Raw genomic sequence first — 19,109 nt, forward strand, 5'->3', positions numbered from 1 at the left:
CTGGGTACGGTCTTAACAAATTTCCGTATTTGCAGAAAAGCTCTAGGCTTGGCGCTGGAGGTCAAGGACATTCGAACCCGAAACCGAACAATTTATGACTAAAAATTTTGAAGTGTTGCCACAGATATAAAATGTCTCATATAATCATCACAGTATTCTGTATCATCACAGGTCGCTTCGGGTAAATTTATGTTATAGAGCGAAACCATGATAAAAACTTAAAGAAAGATGAACATGTCAGTCAGTCCATGACGGTATCAGGTCCGTTCGCGCCCAAAACATTTTCGCACCTCGCACGTTCGCACCCAAGGTCCGTTCGCACTCTACACGTTCGCGCCCAATTTTAATTCAAATTCCAGTTGAATTATTGGAAATCATGATTGTTGTTTTAAATTGCTTTGGTGTAAATATTGAATGTATAAAACATTGAAGATTTTAAAATGAAAAACACAAGAGATAATAGACCACTTTCGAGTTCATCCGTCACCGGAAAAAACTTGTCAATTATACACGCCTTTATGATGCATTTACCAGATAGAGGGGGTTGCACTATTTACGTTCATCAAGCGTCTTAGTGATCGTCATTGTGCAGGATAAACAAGAAATAATGGTTGTTCTGTAGGTACTTAACCCATTAACCCCCAATGACGCCTATAGGCGTCATGGCGACAACCATTCTTTGATGGCCTGTATGACCCTCCATACCTTTTTAGCTCACCTGGCCTAAAAGGCCAAGTGAGCTTTTCTCATCACTTGCCGTCCGTTGTCCATCGTCAACCGTCGTCGTCGTTAACTTTTACAAAAATCTTCTCCTCTGAAACTACTGGGCCAAATGAAACCAAACTTGGCCATAATCATCATTGGGGTAACTAGTTTAAAAAATGTGTCCGGTGACCAGACCAACCATTCAAGATGGCCGCCATGGCTAAAAATAGAACATAGGGGTAAAATGCAGTTTTTGGCTTATAACTCAAAAACCAAAGCATTTAGAGCAAATCTGACATGGGGTGGAATCGTTAAACAGGTGAAGATCTATCTGCCCTGAAATTTTCAGATGAATCGGATAACCCGTTGTTGGGTTGCTGCCCCTGAATTAGTAATTTTAAGGAAATTTTGCTGTTTTTGGTTATTATCTTGAATATTATTATACATAGAGATAAACAGTAAACAGCAATAATGTTCAGCAAAGTAAGATTTACAAATAAGTCAACATGACTGAAATGGTCAGTTGACCCCTTTAGGAGTTATTGCCCTTTATAGTCAATTTTTAACCATTTTTCGTAAATCTTAGTAATATTTTACAAAAATCTTCTTCTCTGAAACTACAGGGCCAAATTAATCCAAACTTAGCCACAATCATCTTTTGGGTTAGTAGTTTGAAAAATGTGTCTGGTGACCCTGCCATCAAACCAAGATGGCCGCCATGGCTAAAAATAGAACATGGGATAAAATGCAGTTTTTGGCTTATAACTCAAAACCCAAAGCATTTAGAGCAAATCTGACATGGGGTAAAATTGTTTATCAGTTCAAGATCTATCTGCTCTGAAATTTTCAGATGATTCGGGCAACCTGTTGTTGGGTTGCTGACCCTGAATTAGTAATTTTAAGGAAATTTTGCTCTTTTTGGTAATTATCTTGAATATTATTATAGATAGAGATAAACTATAAACAGCAATAATGTTCAGAAAAGTAAGATTTACAAATAAGTCAACATGACTGAAATGGTCAGTTGACCCCTTTAGGAGTTATTGCCCTTTATAGTCAATTTTTAACCATTTTTAGCTCACCTGGCCCGAAGGGCCAAGTGAGCTTTTCCCATCACTTTGCGTCCGGCGTCCGTCGTCGTCGTCGTCGTCTGTCGTCCGTCGTCGTTAACTTTTACAAAAATCTTCTCCTCTGAAACTACTGGGCCAAATTGAACCAAACTTGGCCACAATCATCATTGGGGTATCTAGTTTGAAAAATGTGTGGCGTGACCTGGTCAACCAACCAAGATGGCCGCCACGGGTAAAAATAGAACATAGGGGTAAAATGCAGTTTTTGGCTTATAACTCAAAAACCAAAGCATTTAGAGGAAATCTGACATGGGGTAAATATGTTTATCAGGTCAAGATCTATCTGCCCTGAAATTTTCAGATGAATCGGTCAACCCGTTGTTGGGTTCCTGCCCCTGAATTGGTCATTTTGAGGAAATTTTACTGTTTTTGGTTATTATCTTGAATATTATTATAGATAGAGATAAACTGTAAACAGCAATAATGTTCGGCAAAGTTAGATTTACAAATAAGTCAACATGACTGAAATGGTCAGTTGACCCCTTTAGGAGTTATTGCCCTTTATAGTCAATTTTTAACCATTTTTCATAAATCTAAGTAATCTTTTACAAAAATCTTCTCCTCTGAAACTACTGGGCCAAATTAATCCAAACTTGGCCACAATCATCTTTGGGGTATGTAGTTTAAAAAATGTGTGGCGTGACCCGGTCAACCAACCAAGATGGCCGCCACAGGTAAAAATAGAACATAGGGGTAAAATGCAGTTTTTGGCTTATAACTCAAAAACCAAAGCATTTAGAGGAAATCTGATGTGGGGTAAAAATGTTTATCAGGTCAAGATCTATCTGCCCTGAAATTTTCAGATGAATCGGTCAACCTGTTGTTGGGTTGCTGCCCCTGAATTGGTAATTTTGAGGAAATTTTGCCGTTTTTGGTTATTATCTTGAATATTATTATAGATAGAGATAAACTGTAAACAGCAATAATGTTCAGCAAAGTTAGATTTACAAATAAGTCAACATGACCGAAATGGTCAGTTCACCCCTTTAGGAGTTATTGCCCTTTATAGTCAATTTTTAATCATTTTTCGTAAATCTTAGTTATCTTTTACAAAAATCTTCTCCTCTGAAACTACTAGGCCAAATTAATTCAAACTTAACCACAATTATCTTTGAGGTACCTTGTTTGAAAAATGTGTCCGATGACCTGGCCGTCCAACCAAGATGGCCACCACGGCTAAAAATAGAACAGGGGTAAAATGTAGTTTTTTGCTTATAACTCTGAAACCAAATCATTTAGAGGAAATCTGACAAGGAGTTAAATTGTTAATCAAGTCAATATATATCTGCCCTGAAATATTCAAATGAATTGGACAACCGGTTGTTGGGTTGCTGCCCTCCAATTGGTAATTTTTAAAGAAATTTTGCTGTTTTTGGTTATTATCTTGAATACTATTATAGATAGCGATAAACTGTAAACAGCGATAATGTTCATCAAAGTAAGATCTACAAATAAGTCCACATGACCTAAATGGTCAATTGACCCCTTAAGGAGTTATTGCCCTTTATAGTCAATTTTTAACAATTTTCATTAATTTGGTAAATTTGTGTAAATTTTTACCAAATATTTTTCTCTGTTACTAATGGGCAAAGTTCATTATAGATATAATTGTAAGAAGCAAGAATGTTCAGTAAAGTAAGAACTTCAAACACATCACCATCACCAAAATACAATTTTGTCATGAATCCATTTGTGACTCCTTTGTTTAATATGCACATAGACCAAGGTGAGCGACACAGGCTCTTTAGAGCCTCTAGTTCCTAAATCTTAGTAATCTTTTACAAAAATCTTCTCCTCTGAAACTACTTGGCCAAATTAATCCAAACTTGGCCACAATCATCTTTTGGGTTAGTAGTTTGAAAAATGTGTCCGTTGACCCGGCCATCCAACCAAGATGGCCGCCATGGCTAAAAATAGAACATGGGGTAAAATGCAGTTTTTGGCTTATAACTCAAAACCCAAAGCATTTAGAGCAAATCTGACATGGGGTGGAATCGTTAAACAGGTGAAGATCTATCTGCCCTGAAATTTTCAGATGAATCGGATAACCCGTTGTTGGGTTGCTGCCCCTGAATTAGTAATTTTAAGGAAATTTTGCTGTTTTTGGTTATTATCTTGAATATTATTATACATAGAGATAAACAGTAAACAGCAATAATGTTCAGCAAAGTAAGATTTACAAATAAGTCAACATGACTGAAATGGTCAGTTGACCCCTTTAGGAGTTATTGCCCTTTATAGTCAATTTTTAACCATTTTTCGTAAATCTTAGTAATATTTTACAAAAATCTTCTTCTCTGAAACTACAGGGCCAAATTAATCCAAACTTAGCCACAATCATCTTTTGGGTTAGTAGTTTGAAAAATGTGTCTGGTGACCCTGCCATCAAACCAAGATGGCCGCCATGGCTAAAAATAGAACATGGGATAAAATGCAGTTTTTGGCTTATAACTCAAAACCCAAAGCATTTAGAGCAAATCTGACATGGGGTAAAATTGTTTATCAGTTCAAGATCTATCTGCTCTGAAATTTTCAGATGATTCGGGCAACCTGTTGTTGGGTTGCTGACCCTGAATTAGTAATTTTAAGGAAATTTTGCTCTTTTTGGTAATTATCTTGAATATTATTATAGATAGAGATAAACTATAAACAGCAATAATGTTCAGAAAAGTAAGATTTACAAATAAGTCAACATGACTGAAATGGTCAGTTGACCCCTTTAGGAGTTATTGCCCTTTATAGTCAATTTTTAACCATTTTTAGCTCACCTGGCCCGAAGGGCCAAGTGAGCTTTTCCCATCACTTTGCGTCCGGCGTCCGTCGTCGTCGTCGTCTGTCGTCCGTCGTCGTCCGTCGTCGTTAACTTTTACAAAAATCTTCTCCTCTGAAACTACTGGGCCAAATTGAACCAAACTTGGCCACAATCATCATTGGGGTATCTAGTTTGAAAAATGTGTGGCGTGACCCGGTCAACCAACCAAGATGGCCGCCACGGGTAAAAATAGAACATAGGGGTAAAATGCAGTTTTTGGCTTATAACTCAAAAACCAAAGCATTTAGAGGAAATCTGACATGGGGTAAATATGTTTATCAGGTCAAGATCTATCTGCCCTGAAATTTTCAGATGAATCGGTCAACCCGTTGTTGGGTTCCTGCCCCTGAATTGGTCATTTTGAGGAAATTTTACTGTTTTTGGTTATTATCTTGAATATTATTATAGATAGAGATAAACTGTAAACAGCAATAATGTTCGGCAAAGTTAGATTTACAAATAAGTCAACATGACTGAAATGGTCAGTTGACCCCTTTAGGAGTTATTGCCCTTTATAGTCAATTTTTAACCATTTTTCATAAATCTAAGTAATCTTTTACAAAAATCTTCTCCTCTGAAACTACTGGGCCAAATTAATCCAAACTTGGCCACAATCATCTTTGGGGTATGTAGTTTAAAAAATGTGTGGCGTGACCCGGTCAACCAACCAAGATGGCCGCCACAGGTAAAAATAGAACATAGGGGTAAAATGCAGTTTTTGGCTTATAACTCAAAAACCAAAGCATTTAGAGGAAATCTGATGTGGGGTAAAAATGTTTATCAGGTCAAGATCTATCTGCCCTGAAATTTTCAGATGAATCGGTCAACCTGTTGTTGGGTTGCTGCCCCTGAATTGGTAATTTTGAGGAAATTTTGCCGTTTTTGGTTATTATCTTGAATATTATTATAGATAGAGATAAACTGTAAACAGCAATAATGTTCAGCAAAGTTAGATTTACAAATAAGTCAACATGACCGAAATGGTCAGTTGACCCCTTTAGGAGTTATTGCCCTTTATAGTCAATTTTTAATCATTTTTCGTAAATCTTAGTTATCTTTTACAAAAATCTTCTCCTCTGAAACTACTAGGCCAAATTAATTCAAACTTAACCACAATTATCTTTGAGGTACCTTGTTTGAAAAATGTGTCCGATGACCTGGCCATCCAACCAAGATGGCCACCACGGCTAAAAATAGAACAGGGGTAAAATGTAGTTTTTTGCTTATAACTCTGAAACCAAATCATTTAGAGGAAATCTGACAAGGAGTTAAATTGTTAATCAAGTCAATATATATCTGCCCTGAAATATTCAAATGAATTGGACAACCGGTTGTTGGGTTGCTGCCCTCCAATTGGTAATTTTTAAAGAAATTTTGCTGTTTTTGGTTATTATCTTGAATACTATTATAGATAGCGATAAACTGTAAACAGCGATAATGTTCATCAAAGTAAGATCTACAAATAAGTCCACATGACCTAAATGGTCAATTGACCCCTTAAGGAGTTATTGCCCTTTATAGTCAATTTTTAACAATTTTCATTAATTTGGTAAATTTGTGTAAATTTTTACCAAATATTTTTCTCTGTTACTAATGGGCAAAGTTCATTATAGATATAATTGTAAGAAGCAAGAATGTTCAGTAAAGTAAGAACTTCAAACACATCACCATCACCAAAATACAATTTTGTCATGAATCCATTTGTGACTCCTTTGTTTAATATGCACATAGACCAAGGTGAGTGACACAGGCTCTTTAGAGCCTCTAGTTCCTAAATCTTAGTAATCTTTTACAAAAATCTTCTCCTCTGAAACTACTTGGCCAAATTAATCCAAACTTGGCCACAATCATCTTTTGGGTTAGTAGTTTGAAAAATGTGTCCGTCGACCCGGCCATCCAACCAAGATGGCCGCCATGGCTAAAAATAGAACATGGGGTAAAATGCAGTTTTTGGCTTATAACTCAAAACCCAAAGCATTTAGAGCAAATCTGACATGGGGTAAAATAGTTTATAATGCAACATTTATCTGCTCTGAAATTTTTAGATGAATCGGACAACCCGTTGTTGGGTTGCTGACCCTGAATTGTTAGTTTTAAGGAAATTTTGCTGTTTTTTGTCATTATCTTGAATATTATTATTGATAGAAATAAACTGTAAACAACAATAATGTTCAGCAAAGTAAGATTTACAAATAAGTCAACGTGACCGAAATAGTCAATTGACCCCCTTAGGAGTTATTGTTCTTTATAGTCAATTTTTAACAATTTCATATAATTTATAAATTTTTACTAACATTTTCCACTGAAACTAATGGTCCAAGTTCATTGTAGATAGAGATAGTTTTAAACAGCAAGAATGTTCAGTAAAGTAAGATGTACAAACACATCACCATCACCAAAACACAATTTTGTCATGAATCCATCTGCTTCCTTTAATATTCACATAGACCAAGGTGAGCGACACAGGCTCTTTAGAGCCTCTAGTTTGAACTGCCCCACCTGAACTGTCATGATAGCAGGGACTTCAACCAAGCAGTTCATGGTCCATAAACTCTTCTCAGACGTCTGTTTATGAAAATATGGCACGTTGAAAGCCGTTTAAGAGTTCAAAATCGGAAAAAACGTGAAAAGTAGCCAAAATCAGGTGGGGGAGGGCATCTTTTGATGGCCACTACTTAACTGGTAGTCATTGTAGGTATAAACTATTATTGAAATGCATGCATAGGTGGTATAGGAACACAAAGAGGTGTAATATGGCCAATAGGAATCTAGTCTGTAAAATCTAGGTCACCGTTTTGTCAAAAATCCGTAAAAACGGACATTTAGGCAGACCTGACTTGACGATAATAATTCGCCAGCAAGACACTTAAGTCCCATATACTCCCAGTTAGTATGCATGGACTGCTGTAACTATAGGGTAATACTTGAATGACAAAGAAACACAGTCTGGTTAATGTTCACCTCTCAAGGTCGTTTTAAAATCGTAAAAAAGACGGAAAATGACAATTTTTCAGTGGGGGTGGGTTCAAACCCACGAGAAAATCTATAATATATAATGCAAATCAAGGTTGACTTTTACAGTTTCAGCAATTTCTATACTAGAGTTGTGTCCTAGAACTTTTTCAAAATGGTCAAAATGATTTTCAGATAAATTATTATTATTATAGAAATAAGGAACATGATATGATTGCCATTGAGAAAACTAATTTCAATTTTTACTGAATTACCTGTTTGAAAATACTGTCAGTTAATTTACTTTTTTTACTGTACAAATGATATGGTTACATCAACATTATGTCTCAGTGGTTATTTTCATGTAGTCTTTGTAGATGAGATATCAAAAAGAGGTTGAAAGACTAGAATCTGAGAATAAAGACCTAAGGAAACAATTGTTAATGAGGGAAGAAAAACAGGAAGGAAAGTCAATTGGAGGGTAAGTTTTAAGAAAAAATGACAGATGTTTATATTGAATTGAAAAACAAGAAAGATCATCAAAAGAAAGTCTTTATTTTTCTATTTACTGAAAGGTGAAAACATGTTTACGATTTGCAGATGTTGAAGTTGCAGGACAAAACAAAGGACATAGCATTTTAAACAAATGAGAGGTAAATAAATAGAAACTATGCTTAAAAAAGGAAATTGAACCGTTAAACATTAACATAAAATTGAAAAATACTTAGTAAAAGAAATTAGACATACACAAACATTCATTGAAATATAATTAAAGATAAAAGGTGTAGTCTGCTTGTCAGTTTATCAATTCAGAACATCATTTGATTATTCTGAATAATCAATTATAATTTTCTGGACAAATCCTGACACCAACATTTCCATGTGTTTTAGTACTTAAGTTGATAAAACAACATTTTCTTCCAGATTCCATTTGTATTTGTAAGTTAAGTAGTTTTGTCAATTTTCCTATTATACTGTATGATACATCAGATCTCATATGCATGTAAAAAAAAAACCATCTCTTTTCTGAATGTAAACACAGTCCTGCTACCTATGCATAAGTTGGCTAGTTTGCACTTTTCCTTCCTGATCTTGTAAAAAGAAGAAAACCAGTTATGCATTAAACTGCTCTTTGTCTTTTAAATATCTTACACAAAATATGTTTAAATATACTATAAAATTTTGTTTTTTGAGTTATGAAATGATATGAATTTTGAAGATAATCTAAACAATTGATTTTATTTAAAGAAAAACAAAATTTCTGTTTTGACATCTATTAGATTTTAAATTTATGATGTACAGAAACTAAAAACAGTCCTGATTTTTATAAGACCTAAGACTTAAAAAATGCATACAAGTAAAAAAAGTAAATAAAAAAATATGACACTATTTATTACAATAAGTATATAACAAGCATGTATAACTATGAACAGACTAGACCTTTCTTTCTTCAATGCAGATATTATAAAGTATGTATACATGTATAGTTTGGCTTTACATCTTGGTGTTACTTTGGGTTATCTCCCTTTATCAAAATTGAAAATTAGACATTTGCTTCTCTTGGCTTTTTTTTTTGTAGCTTTGACATGGTAAAAAGTAGTTCTATTGTGTTGAATTGAGTTTGTAGTATTGTGTATAGCATTGTCTCATGTGTGCCTGCACCAGTGATCATACATGTTCAACAAAGTGTTTTATCTTGCGTTACTTTGAAACATAGTAATAATTCAAGTTTGTATCAACAGAAAACTGATTCACATTACATATTATATAATATACAAATTGTATGCACTATAAATGATGAAATGTAACTTCTCTTACTTTTACATTTATACCACATAAAAATGAAGCGTTCATGTACACTTTTCTCAAAATTTCTTAGGGGGTCCAAGTATAGATTTTCAAACTTTCTGGTGTGAGTAGAATGGTATAGATACATGTGAGGAAATTCATATTACTGACTGATAAAATTTTTACTAATAAAAATGAGCTGTCATTGAAAGTAAATATTTATATATTTGTATAAATAAGAAAAAAAAGGTCTTTTATTTGAATTATATTTAACTTTTTTTTTTAGATCGATGGTAAAATTATAACTACTAATCAAGCTTTTAATCACTACTTTGTGTCTTTGGCTGTAAATAAGATAAAAACTTTTTATATTTTTGGGATAGACTTCAGCCGTATTCATAGCTTTTCATATGAATATGCCAGATGTTAAGTTTTGTTGTCTCCCTTTACTTGTAATACAGTTTTAACTGAAACTTCAAGCAAACAAAAATTTTAGTGTCTCAAATCCTAGTCTTGGAAAAAAAAATACTGCTCATACTTTGTAATATAGAAATTTCAGAATATTTGGTGTTCATATATTTGTTATTCAGAAATACCTTTTTAGTCAAAATAATTGTTTTTGAGATTCTCTTTATTTTTTGTAGAAATGCTTGATAGATATGTACTCTGATGTATTAGATGAACTATCAGGATATGATTCTACATACAATACACAGGATTACTTACCTAGGGTAGGTATGAATAATGTGCAAAATAAAGGACAGTACTACAGAAATATTTGAAATGGCAACTATTTACCAAACCAATTGTACATCAAAGGTTTACCAAAATTATGCCTGTAAAAAGTAAAATCACAAAAATACTGAACTCTGAGGAAAATTCAAAACAGAAAGTACCTTATCAAATGATAAAACACATCAAACGCTCAAACACATCAAACGCTCAAACACATCAAATGCTCAAACATCAAACGCTCAAACACATCAAATGCTCAAACATATCAAACGCTCAAACACATCAAATGCTCAAACACATCAAACAAATGAATAAGAACGCTTTGCATGGTGAATATACTCTTTCCGCTTATTTATTCAAAATCTCATTCATGTACAAAAACCTACTTAAGTACTATCAATATAAACAGGAATACTTACCTAGGGTATAAAATGTAGGTATCAATAATGTGCAAAATAATGTTCTTTTCATTTGTTGATTGTAAAGGGGACAAAACTCAAACAAGTTTTCTCTGGTGATATTAATTGTTCACATGGATTATTTTAACTTCAAATCCAAATTCAAAATAAAAAGCACAAAAATTTAAAGTGTATTAAATTATTGTATGAATTTAATTATCATTACAAGTGCTTTTCTTGTGTCATAAAGAAAAAAAACCTCTTCATTTGTTAATTGAATGACTGAATGACTGTATTAACTGTTCTAATATTGACAACCATGTATGGCTTATTGTCAATACATATTCAAATTTGTGTGAATGTTTGATAAAGCCATATTATTGGTGTAAGCCATCTGCTTATAAACTTTTACAATTATTAAGCACTACTAAGGTAAAAGACTTGTGCAACTAAGGCAAATATATATTTAGAGCACTGAAGCTCAGAAATGACTGTTTTCAGTAAGATGATTTGTAAATCATTTGTTACAAATATTTGCTATTTCGAATTATATTTATATGTATTTATTTTTTGTGTTTTTAATACTTTTGTCTGTTTTGTCATGATCGTATATTTAAGTAATTTATATTTCATATATATTGATTATACAAATGCAAGTTTTCTTTATTTTCATAGTAAAAAACATCATCATACAAAAAATATGTTCATGGAACAACATACCTTGCTTGCATTATCACATCTCCATGTTTAGTGAAATATAATATCCTTACTTATGTAGGTGCTGCATAAAAATTGATATTTTTTGTGTTTTTAATACTTTTGTCTGTTTTGTCATGATCGTATATTTAAGTAATTTATATTTCATATATATTGATTATACAATAGTAACATGTATCTATATCATTGTATATGTATATTGTAAAAAAATTTCAATAATAAAGAATTGAATTGGACACATATCAAATTCAGTGAGACATTATGAGTTAGTATACTGTCTTGAAAATTAAAGGAGTAATTTCACGTAGAAAAAGAAGTGATAATCAATTTTTAACAAATATTACTTCTATTTGACACAAAATTTGGATAATATGCTGACTTGAGCCAAGAATGTTTTCTTTTTACCTGAAAAAGATCAATTTAAGAACAAAAATTTGAAATTAAAGGCATATTTTGCCAAAAGTGAACCTTTCCTTTTTTCATATCTCATAATTAAGACCTCAAATTAAAAAAATTATGCATATGTTTTTTTTATAACTAAATAGATAGTTTTCATTTTACAACTTATGTACATATACTTTTTTCTGAGGAAAATTCTTTAATTTGTCCACATTTAGAAGAAGTTTTCTTATTTTTAATTGCTTCCTTCCAGAAAGCAATTGCTGACATAATTTCCGTATGCATAGTGACCTGAGCGTAACCCTCCTCGTAAAATCCGGTGATCGCAATACCCATGGGTCTGTCATTAAAATAAACAATTATCTGATTGTACATTTTAAACACATGCTCAATACCCATGCTTTTTGTTATTTGTTTACTATAAGGTGGCAATCGATAAAATTTTGCTTCAAAACACGGCATTTAATGAGCAGCCATATTTGTTAAATCATAACAAACAGAGAGAAAAAAAATTGACGATTAAATGATATATTTGCGTAAAAAAAGATAAATTCGTGCACAGAGGGCTAAGTTTAAGATATATACATGCATTGGTTCAAGAATTGGATAAACATTGTGTTTCACCACTCACTCATTTCATATGACTTAAATATTGACATAAATTTTTTTTTGATTTGGTATTGTTATTATTTTAATAATGTATGTAATGAAAAATTCTGTTATAGGTTGTAGTTGTAGGAGATCAGAGTTCTGGAAAAACAAGTACTTTAGAAATGATAGCTGGTGCTAGGATATTTCCCAGGTAAGTATACAGTTTTTGTATCAATTATACACACATCAGTGTTATTAATTATAATTTACGAGAGCTCTTTATTATTAGCTCATCTGGTCCAGTATCTGTGTATATTGGTAATAAGTATTGTGTGTAAGTTTCATAACATTTGGTGGAGGTAAAGTAATGCTCTAGTGTGGAAATGGCAAATTCATCACTCTCCATTTCTAAAGAGTCAAAACTTTAATGGGTGAAAGTGATGCCACCCAATTTTGAACTAGGTTTGAACTATGACAACAGATACAGAAGAACGACAAGTGAAGAGTTAATAGATCATTTGGCCATTAACACTAGAGCATTACTTTACCTCCACCAAATGTTATGAAACTTACACACAATACTTATTACCAATATACACAGATCAAGTTCAATTATGTTGGAGCAAATAAGCAATATTTACATCCTCATTCCAACCAGGTCCTGTTTGACCATTGTTTGAAATTTTATAGCTTTCATTGAACAATGAAAAGTTTTGCCAATCTTTGTTTGGCTTGTCCAGAATGGAACCATTTTATTTTGTGTATACAGCTTGATTATTCTGAGTTGTAATGAGTAATGAATTTTCACATCTGCCATGCAGTCTCTTCCTGTAAGCCAATATTATAAATTTCACCTCACTCATTGTACAAAGAAATTTCTTGTCACATTTTTTTGGGGGTCTTTTATGAAAGTGAATGGTAAGTATAGCTTCAAAATACATATTACCTCAATCAATTACTGCTTTTTACCTAAAGCTAGTATCTATTAAACTATAGTAGATAGACAGAAAGTTCTATCAACTGCTTTCATATGGAAAAAGCTAGCAGGGGCGTAGCTAGAATAAAATGATGTGCAAGCAACTAACATAATTTTTGGGACCCTTTTATTCAGAAAAATGGTTTTTTTTTCATTTTTCGGTCATAGGACAGTTAAAAGAGGAGCTATATGTAGATACGATTTATAAAAAAATTAAATTTTCTGAATTGAGTAATACATAAACAACACATATTTGTGATACAGAGTTTACTCGAATTTGTCCAAAATTGCTCTTCGGGTCTAGGCGGAAACAATTAAACTTCTCTATTATTTTGTCAATATTCACACTGAAATCACGATGAATAACGGCAGTAATGCTAGTAACTGTCGTTGTTTATTGTTGATCGTACATTTGTTTTTAACATGAGTAGCACACTGATAGATCTCCATAGATGTTATAAATCAGCATACGTGTTCAGTATCAGGCAAACTCCCAATTGAATTCATCAAAATTACATGCCAGGTCAGTTTCGTTTGTCTCAGACAATGTTGAGATTTGTTCGTTTGTTATATTTCCTACAGCACAATGAAGCGATTTTCTGATAATACAAGACGCGACTCCACTCTCTAGTTCCCTTATCATATGGTCTATGAACGCAAAAAATGATGAGACTTTCCAATACTGTTTTGGCGTGTTTGCAGGGTAATTGGCTCCTATAGTCTGTCGACCACATCGTCTCTCCATATTTTAAACGATATCAAAGGGTTCTGATAATTCTTATGCCCATTGGTACATCTCATTCCAAACTGATGACCGGACACTGTAAAATGTGCTCCTAAACTACATGTCTTAGACTGAGTATTACACATTCAAATCTTGTAAAAGATACAAGTTACTGTCCGATTTTGTCATAATCTCCAATAACACTTTTATTTTGAAACCAAATGCCGTCATTTAATTGATAAATAATTGATGCCAGCTGTACTTTATTGTAGTTTTAACATGGGTAGGCATTATATCCGTGATTATTTTTGCCAGAGCGATAGCGAGGGCTAAAATAACACGAAAATAATGCCTACCCATGTTAAAAATAAAATAAAGTATAGCTGGCATCAATTATTTTGATTCTGATTAGGACAATTACGGTAATTTCTATGTTCGCTGTGTATAAGTGTACAGTTTTTGTGTAGGATCTTCCATCAACCTCCGTGTCTTTTTTTATCCAACTAGTTCAAACCAGTTTAATTTCGCAAAGTTGTATTTCTAAAGTTCAAAATTGAACAGAAGTTAATAAATTTATTAACTTAAACAATATTTGTGTCACAATAAAACAGAAAAGTTATAATTCAACGTCTTTTTCTTTTAGGTCAATTTCTGACACGCACATTTTCAAATCAGTTGTCAATGGCGGTTGACGCACAAGGAGAATCAGGTAGGTCGATCTTTATTTACTAAATAAATTGTAAATGTTCTGCTGGTTGTTGTAGCATTGGTAAATATGTTCATTTCTAATAGAGGATTCCTTGATAAAGTTGTGCTCACTACTGACATTCCAGACTTGGAAAGAGGGGACCTTTGACAGAGATTCATTTATACCTGCGGTAGTCCAAATAACTATGATGTCTGGCAAGGCTATTTTTAATTTCCTACAATGACGTCTCAGAAACAAAACAAAATAGCCTTGCCAGACGTCATAATTATTTATTTGGACTATACTTGCGGTAGCTACACCCTGTAAAGTTGATAAAAGGGCACGCCTTTGTGCATCTGACGATTTCAAATGCTGTATTACATAATGATTAAAATTAATACTGAATGACAATTTTGTTGCATTTGTAAAATGGATTGGAAACCTTGGTTGTATATTGGTAATTACGCCTATTTTTTTTATAGGAGAATGGGGTTCGATTCCCTGCTAGGGTCAATCCATTTTATCATAAATATGAAACAATTTTGTCCTTTCAGTACAACTGTTATAATTAACCTATACTTTATTTTATATTTTATCGTCAGATCATATGTTTCAATGAAATTATTATATACATGCCTTTTAACAGGATAGATGAAACGTGTTTTTCAGAGGGAGGGGTTTTGAAGTTAGAACAGCCAACATGAACGTTGCGGTATCTATGTCAAATATGTCAATTTCGAATTGTAACACAATGTTGTCATTGTAAAAGTATTAGTAACAAAATGTGTATCATTTTAGTGTTTGAAAGTGTCCTGAAATACATTAAATGCGTATACCAATTTGATAAAATTCATTTTTCTGCCGCTGTCAATATACACATGTGTAAACTAATTTTATTGGATAATAAAGTATAGTTTCTTTACAAAGCTAAAGAAGCACGTCATATTATAATGATATTTCATCAACTAAAAAAGTGACAACATAGGTGTTTTTCCTTAAACACTCAATTTATAAATTTTTAATTTTTAAAATTTTTTTTCATGCCGAATCAATGTGCATGCAACTGCGTGTTAGCGTATAGGGAGCTACGTGCCTGGCTAGGTTTTTCTTATCAAAATGCACATGCCTTGTGAGTATTTTGTTCTTAAAAATTTCAGAAGCAGTGATTTTTATAACTTAATGTCAACATTGAAACTAAATGGAAAGTTTCCTATACTTCACAAATGTACTTCATTCCCTAAAAAAAGGGGGGACTAGATATTGTGTACAATGATTTAGACCTTTTAATTTTCTTCATTTTTCACAGAGGATCAGGTGAAAAGATGACACGATCTCTAGTTAAAGTTACATTAAGTGAAGGACCATACCATATAGCAGGATTTAAAGACATGAACAGAGATTTTGATCTCACTAAAGAATCAGATGTAAGTAGCCTGAACAATTTAATCAGGGATGTTATAGAATTGATTGTGTGATGGGTGGGGAGGTTAATTAGAGGGCAGATGGGTGGTGATTATTTTACAAATATAGTCTGAACAATTATATGAAATAAAGTTAAAATTATGGCATGGTTAGTGAAAATTATTAAAGAAAATGAAAATCCTGTTTTGAAAATATAATGGAAAGAAATTGTTTAAATATTGGCCAATAAGAATTTAATGTGTAATAAATTTAAAGCATGCACAGAAAAAGTAAGTTTACAGTAACTTTAAATTATCCACTGGTTGTTTGAATTTTGCTATTGCTCATTCCACTGCTATTCTTGAACCCTTTGCCTGATATTTGCATGCAAGAAAGTTGTTAAATGTTTGTTCTAATGATGAGTGGTCTATCTACAGTAATCACAAGCCTGTCAACTTTGAAGTTATTAGTTTGATCCCTGCTTGACTTAGTAAAATTGTTTGAACCCTTTAAGATTTGTCAGAAAACTAGCTCCTGTTTGCTAATACTTTGAATATTTCAATGTGATGAATTAAAAAATGAAATTGTTGCTTTTCTCAGGAATTACTGAACAGAATGAATTCTTATTATGTAGGGATGACAGTGACAAATTTTAATGTGTAAACTTTTTAAATTGTTTGGACCATGACGACAGATACAGGAAAAGGACAAGTAAACACCTACTTCCTGTTTAATTTGAATTTATTGATATGTTGATTTTGTTCACACTTTTCTCAGGACCTAAACAATAGAATGACTTTTTATTTGGTCAGCTTCTTGACAGTAATTAGTACTTTATATGTGGAATCTATAAGAAGCTAACTCGCTGTTTGCCTATACATTGAATTTCAACTTGGCTTTATATATGCCAAGCATGATAAGACATGTAAAAATTGTTCTAAGCAATCATTGAATAGTTTATTTTTTCTTTGACAGTTAGCAGATTTACGCAGTGAAGTGGAAATGACAATGAAAAAAGTGTTCGGGAAGGACAGACTGTCAGCAAGGAGGTAGGTTAAATATTCTACTTATGTTTGGTCCTTCAGTTAGTGATCATTCCCAACCCCTTGACCACAGATCCGCCACTGATTCCTCTTTAGACAGGATAATGACAGGATACTATGATTATTTATTTAATTAGTAGAGAGTCTTATAACAACAACTGTTTAGGGACTGCTGCAGAAAATTTATTGATCGACATGTTTCGGTGCCTAGGGCACCGTCATCAGGATAAAATCAATACATAAAATCATGTTGAAGTAAAAAATCGGGTTGTTAAAATTTAAACGTCACAATGTTACAATGGTAAGTAACGTTATTAATAGCAACGTACTGAAAGTGAAAATGAAAGTTCATTGGAAGTATGTAAATAAACTATAAAAAGAAATTAAAAAATAAAATGTTTTTGTTGTGAAAATGTTTGTTAAAATTATTCTTTTTATAGTTTATTTACATACTTCCAATGAACTTTCATTTTCACTTTCAGTACGTTGCTATTAATAACGTTACTTACCATTGTAACATTGTGACGTTTAAATTTTAACAACCCGATTTTTTACTTCAACATGATTTTATGTATTGATTTTATCCTGATGACGGTGCCCTAGGCACCGAAACATGTCGATCAATAAATTTTCTGCAGCAGTCCCTAAAGTGTTGTTGTTATAAGACTCTCTACATTTTATGTTTTTATCATAACGACCCTGCATACCCTCGGGTATCCACTTTATGGACTCTCAGTAACCGTACTACAGACTCACCAGGCGTTGGTTCACTTTCGTTTGTAATTGAATTTATTTAATTAGTTTTGTATTTAAAAAAAAATATGTAGTAAATACATCGTCATGTGAGGGACTAGATTGAAAATATTTTGTGATATACCTTGATAAACAGTCTTTGGACGGCTGTTCTTTATCTTTACTGCCATTGGAAATTCCTCAAACAATAAGAATTCAATTCTTCATATTAAGGATAATACAAACTTGAATTTCAACTTAGGTGGCACACAGTTAAATTCACAGCATAATATGGTATTTTTTATCAAAAATATTGTGCCATTTTCATGTTTTAAGTGTAAAAATGATGGGAATATATGATAATTTAGATAAAGCGTAGACAGTTATTGCTGTCCTTTTATTCCTATAGATAAAATGTGCTACTAAATTACTTGAAATTGTATTGTGTTACATTAGATAAACGACAAAGCCACAATGTACATCACATAAGGGGGGGGGGGGGAATACCTTTTTATGTTAACCTGTTTAAGCTTTTTTCCAGGTGTTGTTAACTGTTATCTCAGATAAATTTAAACTGTTAACTGTTTTCAACCCACTGTGTTAACTGTTAGCAGCATTTTTGCATTTGTTGTTAACTGTTTGTTTGCCTAATAGAGTTGTTGTTAACATGTTAAAACTTTTATTCCCCACTCACATATATATTGGTTTTTATTAAGGTCTAGAAATTCTATGCTGTTAATATCCCACCCTGATTTTTTCCTGGCACAAAAAATTATAAATTTGATTTTGAATTTTTCCTAACTATAACTTTCACTAATGAGGGCAAAACATAAAAGATTCACCCAAAATCAAAACAGTTAGATGAGAATCAAACATTTTAAATGGCCTTATAATTACTTTTCAGTGTATATCAATGACAGTGAAAGGTATACAGATAATGGTACTTGTAGACAAACCTGGGATTATCTCTGTAAGTAGACATTATTATTGTAATTAACTAAATTATTTTAATTCAAAATGACCGATCAATTGTATTCTGGAATGTTCAAAAGATAAAGTAAAGTTATTTGTTAAACTGTTATGTTTGGTGGATACATTAAGTCCAATGTAAAACTACAGTATAAGATAGATTGAAAGATTTTGAGAGTCAGAGAGGTATAGTAACATGATTGAGAACAAAGAATATTCCAGACAAGGATTTTTTGTTGTCCTGCAGAAGGTTGAGATTCCTCATACCAATAAAAACTTGCAGCCATGATAATGATATAAATATTATTTTATAACAATGCTTATTTGATATGACATAGGAAATATTTTA

At 32.5% G+C, this 19,109-nt stretch overlaps 2 protein-coding genes across 2 annotated transcripts in view; one reads left to right on the forward strand and one right to left on the reverse strand.

The window, feature by feature from the left end:
- The window catches only part of LOC139501721 (activated CDC42 kinase 1-like), a 52,020-nt gene extending 51,943 nt beyond the window's left edge, over nt 1-77 (reverse strand). The window contains exon 1 of the mRNA XM_071290864.1: nt 1-77. Coding sequence (XP_071146965.1) covers nt 1-71 — 71 coding nt within the window. The 5' untranslated portion in view covers nt 72-77.
- On the forward strand, nt 54-18,807 carry LOC139501723 (dynamin-like GTPase OPA1, mitochondrial). The gene is made up of 7 exons (XM_071290869.1): nt 54-181; nt 7,977-8,080; nt 10,032-10,118; nt 12,362-12,438; nt 15,922-16,039; nt 16,992-17,065; nt 18,696-18,807. Exons 3-7 carry the CDS (start codon nt 10,047-10,049, stop codon nt 18,706-18,708), a joined length of 354 nt encoding a protein of 117 aa, XP_071146970.1. The 5' UTR covers nt 54-181; nt 7,977-8,080; nt 10,032-10,046; the 3' UTR covers nt 18,709-18,807.
- The last annotated feature ends 302 nt before the right edge of the window (nt 18,808-19,109 follow it).

This window comes from Mytilus edulis, chromosome 13 (assembly GCF_963676685.1).
Source record: "Mytilus edulis chromosome 13, xbMytEdul2.2, whole genome shotgun sequence".
NCBI classification, from domain to species: domain Eukaryota; kingdom Metazoa; phylum Mollusca; class Bivalvia; order Mytilida; family Mytilidae; genus Mytilus; species Mytilus edulis.